The sequence below is a fragment of the Onychomys torridus genome, chromosome 5, assembly GCF_903995425.1.
Source record: "Onychomys torridus chromosome 5, mOncTor1.1, whole genome shotgun sequence".
NCBI lineage: Eukaryota > Metazoa > Chordata > Mammalia > Rodentia > Cricetidae > Onychomys > Onychomys torridus.
Genome location: NC_050447.1, coordinates 128,579,820 through 128,592,141, shown reverse-complemented (window position 1 = coordinate 128,592,141; position 12,322 = coordinate 128,579,820). Strand labels below are relative to the sequence as shown.

The window sequence follows — 12,322 nt, the reverse complement described above, 5'->3', positions numbered from 1 at the left end:
ACAGGTTCCAGAAATTGGTGTTCCTTTTATTATACGAGGGAGAATCCAGTTAGACCTTTTTCTAAACTTTAAATCAATCATTATAATAGAGCATCCTTTAGGTAATAAGGAAGGCAAGGGAATTCCAGGCTGCCCAAAGCCTATTGACTGAATCATTTTATTTACAGCTATCATATTTACCATTCTCCATTTTTCAGATGTCTATTTAATGACAAATATAGGAGAATTGCAAGGACTGGGTGGATTCTTCAGTGCGAACATTCGGCTGCTCCTGTGCCAGTTGTTCTAGTGCCTGTGATTTTTTTATGTCAAAGGTCAGTTCCTCAGGTGATCCTGTTTCCTCAGGCTGGAAGCCTCTGAGTCCTCATCCACAATCTGTCTGAGCTGAACTGTGCTCCTCCAAAACCTGAATGCTTAACCAGCCAAAAGCTTAACTAGCTCTGGTGCCTAGTTTTCACGCCTTATATATCTTTCTGTTCTCTACCATCACTCCCTGGAATTAAAGGCTTTCTGGGATTAAAGGTGAGTCACCATGCCTGGATGTTTCCAATGTGGCCTTGAACTCACAGAGATCCGCCTCACTCTGCCTCCCAAGTGCTGGGATTAAAGGCATGTGCTACCACTGCCTATCCTCATGTTTAATATTGTGGCCATCCTGTCCTCTGACCCCAGATAAGTTTATTTTGGGGAACACACAATATTTCAGGGAACACAATACCACCACATTTCCCGTTTTGTCTAAAATTTAAAGAAGGTTATAATACAAGAAAAACTATGCAATAAGTATATACAGTCAAGAATTACATTAACAATGCCTGGTCCATTCAGATTTTTTAAAACTCCATTATATATATTAACAATGTCCAGTACAGTAACATTTGATAAACTCAGACAAAAAAAAATTTCGTTACTTATACTATGTAAAACAAGTAGTTCCTTTTTAAAAGTAGATTCAGGGGTTGGGGATTTAGCTCAGTGGTAGAGCGCTTGCCTAGCAAGTGCAAGGCCCTGGGTTCGATCCTCGGCTCAAAAAAAAAAATCATAAAAAGAATTAAAAAGCCGGGCGGTGGTGGCACACACCTTTAATCCCAGCAGGGAGGCAGAGCCAGGCAGATCTCTGTGAGTTCGAGGTCAGCCTGGGCTACCAAGTGAGTTCCAGGAAAAAGGCACAAAGCTACACAGAGAAACCCTGTCTCGAAAACCCCCCCACAAAAAAAAAGTAGATTCAGAAATTGATCTTATCATATTCATATTCTTTCTTCTTTTCATAAAAGTTTCAATAATCTACCTTTTGTCATTTTTATATCTTTCCCTTTTTAGTGTAGATTCAATGATCTACCCATTCATCCTATTATTTCTTCATCTTTTTTCTCAGGGTAGATTCACTGATCTACCTCATATCTATATTCTCCTTTTTCTTTTTTAAACAAAAACTCTATTTTTTGGTTAATTGTCAAGTCCATTCTCTGCATAATAGGAAAGTACAAAGCTTGTCACAGTCCTTGTTCAAGTAGTCTGTCAGGTTGGATCATCTCAGCTAGCCATCTCAAAATTGTCCTAAGCAGTTTGTAGTCCAAAGTCAATCTTTTGGTGGTATTTATCAGCTTAATGGCTTTATCATAGTCTATATAGAATCATCATTGTGGGATCCTGTCATCCTTTTGAAGATTCCAAAGTCGCTGTTAGGCATGTACATGGTTCCCTGTAGATTTTTTTTTCCTCCTCTGTGGTTTGGAGCAATCAGTCTGATAAATGTCTGTCTCTCTGTATGTCTCTCGGAACCATGAATGTTCTTCCCTAGAAAAGAAAATCTTCACAGCAATTTCTCCCCACCATTTGTCTTGCCAAACTTTTCCAAACTGAACTTTGCTGATGCTTTCTTGTAGCACGATGGTCCTGGCAATTCTTCTCTGAACAAACAGCGGTAAACCCTTTGTCCCACCAACACAATGAAAAGGAGCCTGCAACTCGGAGTAGCAATCACTGCCTCCATGGTCCCACTGCCACTGTTTCTGGCTGGGTCCCCGCCGAAGCTTCTCCTTAGCAAGCTTCCCAGGCTGGCCTCAAACTCGGGATCCTTCTGCCTCTGTAAATCCTACTGGCATGTGCCATCACAACCGGTCACAGGCAAGAGGCTTTTTCCTGAATTTGTATCACGAACATTGGGTGCCAGATGTAGCAGGATTCTTAACAGGTCTTATTAATAAGAACAAACCTGAGGCCAGTTATATGGGGTGAATGCTGGAAGATCAGAGAAGCAGAACAAACCACAGCTACCTCACTTATATCTTAAATTAACCCTTATCTATTAGTCTGTAAGTTGCCACGTGGCTTGTGGCTTACTGCTATCTTAACATCTGCTTCTCATCATGGCAGCTGGCAGCATCTCTATGTCTCAACCTTCCACTTCCCAGAATTCTCTTCTCTGTTTGTCCTGCCTATACTTCCTGCTGGCCAATCAGCATTTTATTTATAGAGTTATATTCACAGCATGCAGATCTTGCCTTTAAGGGTCAAATCACCCTTTTACATTTTGAATTAGCATTTTCAAATAGCAAAGATTCAATTAATATTCATCTGACTTGTGGATCTGATATCATGGTATTTACACCTGAGCTCAATCTTTGTGAAAAATCAGTGAGTGCTTCTCTTAGTACTTGTATAATTTTTTGTTGTTGTTGTTGTTGTTGTTTTTCAAGACAGGTTTTCCCCATGTAGTTTTGGTGCCTGTCCTGGATCTTGCTCTGTAGACTGGGCTGGCCTCGAACTCACAGAGATCCACCTGGCTCTGCCTCCTAAGTGCTAGGATCAAAGGCATGCGCCACAACCACCCAGCTGAGACTTGTATAATTTTAATAAGCGATTCAGACCTCTTTCCTGATTCTTCAACCTTGTCCCAAGCATTTACAGCTGCTAAATGGCATAAGGCCAAGGAGCGATCATCAAATTCAAACTGCCTTTGCAACTCAGCTTATTGGCCCTCACCTAGAAACTAATCTTGGGAAATATCAATACTTCCAGCCCTATTTCATTGTTCTATGACCCTAGCTTACTCTTTCCACCATGTTCGCCATTGTAACTGAGGACCAGCTTCCAATATTGCTGTAGCTACATCTTTTCAGTCTTGGGGGATAATCCTATTCTGAATTGCCCAAAAATTTAACATCTGCTTCACACAGAGTGAATGAATACCAAATGAAATGAATGCTTCCTTAAATCTCCTCAAATCTAATATTTCTAAAGGATCACATTACTTTCTTCATAACATTGCAGGTTCCTATTGTCTGCTAGTTGTCCTTATATAGTAACTGGATACACTAAGGTGGTTTTCTAATACAATAACCTTGGACGACATCTTTTCAGTTTTATCATGCAGCGGTGCAGTTAGTTGGTTCTTCTCTAAATTCCTCTGTCTGTGTCTGAATGTTTTTTTTTCATTAGTAGGTCCTTCTAAAGCTTGTATCAATCAAATTTTTCTCATTTTCATTAGTAAGTCTCTCTGTCTTTATGTATCTTATCAGTAGAAAGTCTTTCTAAAGCTTGTGTCTTATCAATAGTAAGGTTTGTATCTTATCAAAGTTTCATATCTGGCACAGTTATGAAACTACTTTTGTGGTGATATATTGGGTACCCTAACATAACATGCCTGAAGATCAGAGGACAGAACAAGCCACTAGATTAAACATAGAGGCCAGGCAGTGGTGGTACACACCTTTAATCCTAGCACTCAGGAGGCAGAGGTCAGGAGGCAGATCCGTCTGGATCTCTGTGGGTTCAAGGCCACCATGGATTACATGAGATTGACTCAGTCTAGGAGAGAAACAGAGCCAGGCAATGGTGGCACACACCTTTAATCCCAGTACTGGGAAACACGCATGCTTTTACTCCTAATACTTAGGAGTCACACTTCTTTAATCCCAGCATTGAAGCTGAGATAGGAAGTGATATGGTGGGCAGAGAAAGGTATATAAGGTTAGAGGAGACAGGAACTAGAAGCCTTTTAAACTGAGGAAGCCCTTTTGGCCTTTAGCCTTTTGGCTAGGCTTTTCGGCAGAAGTGTCCCTTTCAGCTAGAGGCCTATCAGCTTAGGCTCTTTCAGGCTGAGGAATTGGTGAGGTAGAGGTGATGGCTGTGGCTTGCTCTGTTTCTCTGATCTTTCAGCGGAATCTTGCACTGGGGATTTTTATTAAAAGGCCATTTAGAATTTGTGTTACACATTTTTTTAAGAATAATAAAATATGAGAACAGAGAAACCTTGTCCTGAAAAAACAAGAAAAGGCTGGGAGGTGGTGGTGGTGGTGGTGGTGCACCCCTTTAATCTCAGGAGGCAGAGGCAGAGCCAGGCGGATCTATGTGAGTTTGAGGCCAGCCTGATCTACAAAGTGAGTTCTAGGATAGGCTCCAAAACTACACAGAGAAACCCTGTCTCAAAAAAATAAACAAAAAAAGTAATGTGTAGCTCAGCAGTGGTAGTGAACTCTATTAATCCCAACACTCAGGAGGCAGAGGCAGGTGAATCTTTGAGTTTGATGCCAGCCTGGTCTAACAAACAAACAAAAAGAGTATTTTTTTAAAAAGATTATATAGGTCTGGCAAAATTGACAAACTCAGTGACCATCCTGCCTCTGCCTCCCGAGGGCTGGGGTTACATGTGTATGCCACCACATTTGGTTTAAGTCAAGAATTCTTAAAGAACTTTTCTGTCTAATAATTTAAGAAACACTTATTTAAAAGATGCACACTATGTATGCCCCCCCAGCACTTGGGAGGCAGAAGCAGGAAGATCTCTGTGAGTTCAAGGCCAGCCTGGTGTACAAAGCAAGTTCCAGGTCAACCTGTGTTACACAGTTAAACTCAAAAAAATGCAAAAAGATACATTAACAATAATACTTCTCTTAGATGTCTACAATTTAAAAAAAGACTAGAGAAAAAGCAAAACACAAAGTATTCAAGGAAAGATAATCTGAGACCAATGCAGACTGAATTAACTTTATTCTGTAAGGAATTTAGAGAGCTTCAGCAAATATTGATATTGCATTAAAAAACAAAATCTGTACATTATTGAAACTTTAAAAATCAGTCAGTGTTGACACTAAAAAAATGTACTGAGCAATAGTTCATTTCAAAACAAAATACTACCAGTGTTTCTTCACAACTAGATCCACAAACAGAAAATTTGAAATAATGTAACTTCTGAGTCTCAAAGGGATCCAGTGAGTTTCAGGAAGCACCATTGAACTAGTGTGACTGCCATATGTTTTGTAAAGTAACAAACTACACCTGGGTGATAAATAACTAAGGCAGTAAGCACTGATGACCAGAATTCTAGTGTAAAGTTTTGTTTCATTATATGGTTACAGGTATTTTCCTCCAAGAGAAGTAGCTGGGTATGTGAAGGTCTAAAAACATTTCCCAATTCCATTTTACCTTTCCAGTACAAATATACTTAACAAACAGAATACTCATCTGTTAACACGGCTATTAACTATGTTAAAAATTGTGATTGTTCTTTAGATTTATTCACTAGAATGACAGATAACTATTAGCTGCCATGTGGGTACGGGAACTGAACCTGGGTTCTCTACAAGAGCACCAAGCGCTCTTAATCAGTGGATCACCTCTCTAGCTTTGAAAGTATTTCTTTTAACAACTCTAGTATACTCTGACTTTAAAACTTCTAAATCAAGAATATATACATATATATTTGTTCTCTTTTTATAAGACACGGTCTCACTGTGTAGTACTGGCTGGCCTGAAACTCACAATGTAGAACAGGTTGGTCTTGAACCCAGGGATCATCCTGCCCCTGCCTCCTGAAGGCTGGGATTACAAGTGTGGACCACCATACCTGGTATAAATCAAGAATGCTTAAAGAACTTTTCTATCTCTTAAGTAAATATTTATTTAATAGCTGATAAAGCTTTTTTTTCCCCCCTCTAATGACAATATGAAGTTTTCATGTATTGGGAGTCTTGAAAGTAGTTTTAAGTAATCCAATCATACCATTCAGAATCAGACCCCAAAGGCTCTAAAGTATAATTCTTGAGTTTTTGTGCACTAAATTTTACTAAGAGAGTCTGTAACTTAAATACCAGTATTTAATGTAATTTGTTTCTTTTACTACATCTGTGTGTGTGTGAGCATGTGCATATGTACATACCCATACATAATGTTTATCAAAGAAGAGCTTACACTTCCTGCTAAGTGGATCACAGGATTGATTGAATTCAGGTGGCCAAACTTGGTAGAAAGAACCTTACCCACAAGTCATTTCATCTGCCTAAGTACCAGCACTTAACAAAAATGTTGGTTTTTTTCCTTGGGTGAGACCTTGGGCAATGCTTAGGAAAGTGCATTTATTACCACTGACCTATATCCTCACTGACCTCTATCCTCAGCCTTGTTTGTTGTTGTTGTTGTTTTTTTTTTTTTTTTTTTTTTTTTTGGTTTTTCAAGACAGGGTTTCTTTGTGCAGCCTTGGCTGTCCTGGAATTAGTTCTGTAAATGAGGCTGACCACTGACCATGAACTCCCAGAAATCTGCCTGCCTCTGCCTTCTGTAAGGCTTCTTTATGTAAGCCCTAGATGGCCTCAAATTCATGATCTTTCTGCCCCTGCCTCTTGGGTGCTAGGATGACAGGCATTCATACCTGCTTTGTTTTAAGAGGGAAAAATTCACAACCTACTCAACCATCCTGAAGGGAAATTAGATTAGAAGTAATAAGGTGTTTCTATGTACCATAATATACATGTCTAAAGAAACACTTTAGAGGAAAAGGAAAAATATTTAGTATGTATTGGCCACAATCACCTTCTCTAAAAGTAGGCAAGAAACGAATTAGCACTTAGGCAGTCAGAGGTTGAGAACCATCCGTCCTGAATAAGAGCACTATTGAAGTGGAAAGAAGTGGGAAGCTGAGCGTGTTGATCCCAAGCACTACAAAGGCAAGATGCAAGAGGGTCACAAGTTCAAGGCCAGCCTGAGCTAAACAAGGACTCTCTCAAATGGGGAAGAAAAGGGAAAGAAATGCAAAAATCCCAGAGTGCTGCTTATGTTTAATTTTACAAAACCAAAGGCAAACCAACTACTACTTATTTCTGAAGATAAATTAAAAAACTCTGAACCTATTTTGTAAACATCTACTACAATGTTCTTAGATCCAGTTCACATGTTCCATTCAGTCAAATAAGATTTAAGCTTGAAAGGTGGCAATAAAATATGACAAGACTTCTCTCTTTTCTTAGGAGCTGATCACATCACAATTTCAGTGAAAGAGAGGTACTGCAGTGGCCCCTTAGTGACTGACATTCTTTATTACTACATTCAACACAAAACCCCAATGTTTCCAGACATTTAAAGTATTGGTATCTAACATTTACACTAAGAACATCACACTCTGAAAACAGGTCTGATTGAAGTGGAGTTTGGATCAGTGTGGGGCAGTACTTACTGACAGACAACTTCTGTAACAAACACTGGTTTCTTATATTTAAAAAAGAAGCAAGACAGAATTTTCAAAGTCTTACTTTACAATACACTGTAAACTTCACAGACCAGCACAGGTACAAAGTGGCTCCGAGGTGTTTATAATACTTTGTATCGTCCTTTATTTGTTGGTTGATACGAATTTTGCTATGATTAAAAAATAAAAGAAAGAAAGTTAGAAAAAGCGCACACAAACAAAAAACTGAATGTTTGAGATCATCTTCTGTTAGCAATTTGTAAAACCATCAGATAGCCAAAATAAAAAGGCAGAGGTGGAGGCAGAGGAATGGCTCAATAATGAATTCACCCCTCCCTCGCCTTCCCTGATACCTCTGCGGTCTCGAAGCATAGTTTTTTTTCTATTACTCTTTGGTGAAATAATCTTGAGACCCTTGTACACTACTATATTATTAGTAGTTTTTGAGACAAGATCACACTCAATAGCCCAGGAAAGCCCTGAATTTATGAAATCCTCTTCCCCAGCCTTCCAAGTGCTGGGGTTTCAGGAATGAGTCACCAGACTTGGCTTGAAGTCCTTGACTTAAAGCTTGTTTATATTTTCTCTCTTGTTTTGTATACCCTCTTTTTAAAAAACTATTTCCCTGGGCTAGAAAGATGGCTCAGCAGTTAAGAGCACTGGCCACTCTCCCAAAGGATCCCAGGATCCACATGACAGCTCAGAACTGTCTGTACCTCCAGTTCCAGGGTATCTGACACCTCACACAGGCATACATGTGAGGCAAAACACCAATGCACATAAAATAAAAAATAAATTGTTAACAAAAAGTGTTAAGGGTTGGGGATTTAGCTCAGTGCCTAGCAAGCCCAAGGCCCTGGGTTCAATCCTCAGCTAAAAAAAAAAAAAAAGAAAAGAAAAGAAAAGAAAAAGAAAAAAAAAATTGTTAAACACCCCCCCCCAAATTCTATGCAGTATAAATGGAATTTCAGAACCCCTCTCCCTCATCTATCCTTAGATAACCAACCAAACTTCCTGACTTCCTTCCAAAGCAGCGCTGTATGGAGAGTTTACAGCTCATACCTGGTACTTAAGGTCAGTGACGTATCTGTGGTCCTTTTTTTTTTTTTTTTTTTTAAGATTTATTTATTTATTATGTATACAGTGTTCCATTTGCATGTGTGCCTACAGGCCAGAAGAGGGCACCAGATCTCATTATAGATGGTTGTGAGCCACCATGTGGTTGATGGGAATTGAACTCAGAACCTTTGGAAGAGCAGCCAATGCTCTTAACCACTGGGCCATCTCTCCATCCCTTGTGGTCCCTTTAAAGAGGTTATCTTTAGCAGGCTGTTCTTTTCCCAAAATTAACTTACTGCCTAAACTGTGAAATACTGACTACACTAGAGGTGTGGCATTTCCAGTTGCTCTAATGAGTGAGAACTGGTAAATGATTTTGCAAAACAATGTGGTAACACCTACCAAAAAGATAAACCGTATAGAATTTATAAACAGAATTTCTATTCCAAAGTGTATATTCAATAAAGAAATGTATTAATGTATAGCAAAAAGTCAAGGAAAAAGGTTCATAGAAATGTTATTCACAAAAGCAGAATATCCTCAAGTTCAATATGTGTTAACTTATTTAATTCCATTTAATAATACATATTTAATTTAAGCAATTAAATAGCACACAGGCATAAAAAGGCTACCTGCAATATATAGATAGCCTCCTCAATATAATACTGAGATATACAGAAGAGACAGCATATAGTCCACCACACAGAGGTGAAAACACATAAAACCAATCTCCAAATTTATAGTCACAATATGTCTCTATCTGAGGGGGATGAACAGTGACATGGAAAGCCAGAGGCCAAGCTTCTAGATGGAGAAATGGTCTGCATTTCTTCATTTAGATAGTGACTACACTGAAGTGCCTACTCTAAAAATCCATCATGATACACTTATGTGGGGCTGGAGAAATGTTTCAGAGGTTAAGAGCACTGGCTGCTCTTCCAGAGATCCTGAGTTCAATTCCCAGCAACCACATGGTGGCTCAGAACCATCTATAATGAGATCTGATGCCTTCTTCTGGCGAGCAAGCATACATTCAGGCAGAATAGTGTATACATAATAAACAATTGTTAAAAAAGAAAAAAGATATATTTCTGTGTTGGGACAGGGTTTCAAGTCCCACCAGGCTGGCCCTGAAACTCAGCTGCTTCCAAGTCCCAAACTGCTGGGCTAATAGGTGACCAGCTAGCAAGACAGGCGTTTATGATTTCTATGCCTGCTTGTATTAAATGCAATGAACAGTCACTACAACAAATGAGGCCTGAGGGTTTGTTTCACTTACCAGTCGGATCAGCTCTTCTTTTATGAGCCTGGTGATTTCTGCCTTTGCTTTCTGCACAGCCAGTTCATTGGCACCTGAAAATTGAATAGAAAATATACGGTTAACTACACTGGCTACTTCTGCCCTGTAAGGAGGCCCAGCCACACCTCAAGTGATGTTAGGGAATGCGCTGCCTGCCAGGCTAGTGAACTAGTACAGCGGTCTACTTCCTAACTTGACTTGCAGTGGGGTCAGTCCTGTGCTCACTTGGACAGCACATGCACTGAATTACAAAGGATGCAGAGAAGATGAGCATGACCCCTGCACAAGGATGACACGCACAACCATCACGTGTCCAGTATTTAAAAAAAGGAAAATGCATGTCCTTAAAATTCATACTTTCTTTAGAAGGTTTTTCAACTTAAATCCCCTAAACAGATCTATTCAGCTTTCTATCTATCTGGTTACTGAACTTCAAAGACCTCGAGTGATACATGATCATATATTTCTTAGAGATGTCCCTAATTTCAGTCTTTCCTACTATCAACTTCACACTGACTGACCCGTGTTACATCTACACCAATGGTCTAACTCAAGCTCCACACAAAAGCAACAGCACGTACTCTCAATGGCCAAGTAAATCTTGCGCTCTCCTTCTTTGGGCTCTTTGCCAGGAGGGAAGTAGGTTCCTCTGATTGTGATGGCAGCTTCAGAGTACTCACTGATCCTCTGTAGGGCCTCCTTGGAGGTGACCTTCCACCGTGCCGTCTAAAACAAAGGTTTGCAGAATCAAATCACAACACAGAAATCTGAGTTGAGGGCAGGTGAGATGGCTCGGCAGATAAAGGCTCCCGATGCCCAGGCTAATGACCTGAGTTCAAAACCTGGAACCTGCCTGGTAGAAGGAGAAAACCCACTCCTGCAAGCTGTCGTCTGATGCCCATCCTAACAACTGTGCCTCACTCACCCCAATACATGACATCACACAACTGGTCTAAAATTCTGGGTGAAAAAAGAAGATTTTTCACTGGGCAGTGGTGGCACACACCTTTAATCCCAGCACTAAGGAGGCAGAGGCAGGTGGATCTCCTGAGTTCAAGGCCAGCCTGACATGCGGAATTCCAGGATAGCCAGGACTACACAGAGATTATAGATTCAATGTGTATTACTATCTCCCTTATATAGGTAAAAGCCAAGCCATTAATGTTCACTTACAAATAATCCTATTTCAGGGGCTGGAGGTACAGAGAAGTACTAAAGTACTTGCCTGGCATGTATCAAGTCCTAGGTTCTCTCTCTAGTACTGAAAAAATAAACCAATAGAGACAGGTGTGGTGATGCACACCTGTCTTCCCAGCACCTGAGAGGTAAGAGGGTCAGGCATTAAGTTCATCCTTAGTTACACATAGAATTTGAGGCCAGGCTGTACTATGAAGCCCTATCTCAAAATTTAATAAAATAACATAAAATAAATAAAATAAAATAAAATATACCAAGACAGAACAACAAAGACCTAACAATTTGTGTGCTTTAAGGAAGGGATTCTGTTCCAGAAGAAGCACTTCTACCTCAAAATATAAACACTTTTCTATCTGTTACTTGCCTGTGGGAAGTCATTAATTTCTAATTCTTCCTCATATCTCTTGAAAGATTCGCTCTGGCCACCCTCCTGTCTCTCCTCTTCCTGTTTCTCCAAAGGCACGTAGTTGAGCTTAGCATTGATCTTTTCAGCAAGCTGTTCTGCAATGGTTTTCGCAGACACCGTGGGAGCCAGAATGGTGCCCCCTCTGAGGATGGCATTGGTGGCTTGCTGCATCACATCCTGCGGTTTAAGAAAACCTCCAGTTAAACCTCAGCTGCAGACAGAGCTAGGGGCCAGGACCTTCCCATAATGATTCTCCCCAAAGCCACTAATTCAGCCTAATAAACAGGAAGTATCTTTCTAATGCAATCCCTCACACATGTGACTGATCAGTGTAAGTCCATAACTGATACTGTCACTTTCCTCTCGTCCTGATGAGAAAACTGAGGGACAGTCAATGGCCTACCATGGATTACTGCACCACAGACATGGATCATTAGCTAACTCGCAGTACAAAGTACATAACAGAGTTCTTCTAAAAGCACATACCGGTGACTACTAGGCATTTCTACTTGATTAAAATGCCTGTGCTGCATCACTGAGCCCTCCCCCACCCACAGTGAAGCATCCAAATACTCAATAAATTATTAGTTAACTCATCCTTTGGGCATGTCATGAAAATTCTGTTTTACTTAAAAGTCAACAGTGTCAGGCATGATGGCACACTCCTGTAATCCCAACCCTCAGGAGGTACAGGAAAGGAAGTGATTGCCAGCTCTAGGTCGGCCAGAGAACAGAGACCCCATGTTTAAAAACCAAAACCTCAGCTGAGTGGTGGTGGTGCAAGCCTTTAATCCTAGCACTGCTTCTGTAGCCAATAAACCCACCCAATGAAACAGATTAGGAAAGAAAAGAATCACACTTTTTCAATTTTGGTAGTAAGAAAATACAGTACAAGCTG

The 12,322-nt window shown here is 40.1% G+C and overlaps 1 protein-coding gene and 1 non-coding gene across 2 annotated transcripts in view; one reads left to right on the top strand and one right to left on the bottom strand.

Moving 5' to 3' along the window:
• Window positions 1-7,037: 7,037 nt before the first annotated feature.
• Window positions 7,038-12,322, bottom strand: part of Ddx46 (DEAD-box helicase 46) — a 54,927-nt gene continuing 49,642 nt past the window's right edge. The window contains exons 20-23 of the mRNA XM_036187857.1: window positions 11,383-11,601; window positions 10,403-10,547; window positions 9,801-9,874; window positions 7,038-7,632 (exon numbers count right to left, since the gene is read on the bottom strand). Of these exons, the coding sequence (XP_036043750.1) occupies window positions 7,585-7,632; window positions 9,801-9,874; window positions 10,403-10,547; window positions 11,383-11,601 (486 nt within the window). The 3' untranslated portion in view covers window positions 7,038-7,584. The remainder of the gene's footprint in view (window positions 7,633-9,800; window positions 9,875-10,402; window positions 10,548-11,382; window positions 11,602-12,322) is intronic.
• LOC118584900 lies at window positions 10,039-10,145 on the top strand. The gene has a single exon (XR_004945077.1). It is a non-coding gene; the product is annotated as a U6 spliceosomal RNA (small nuclear RNA).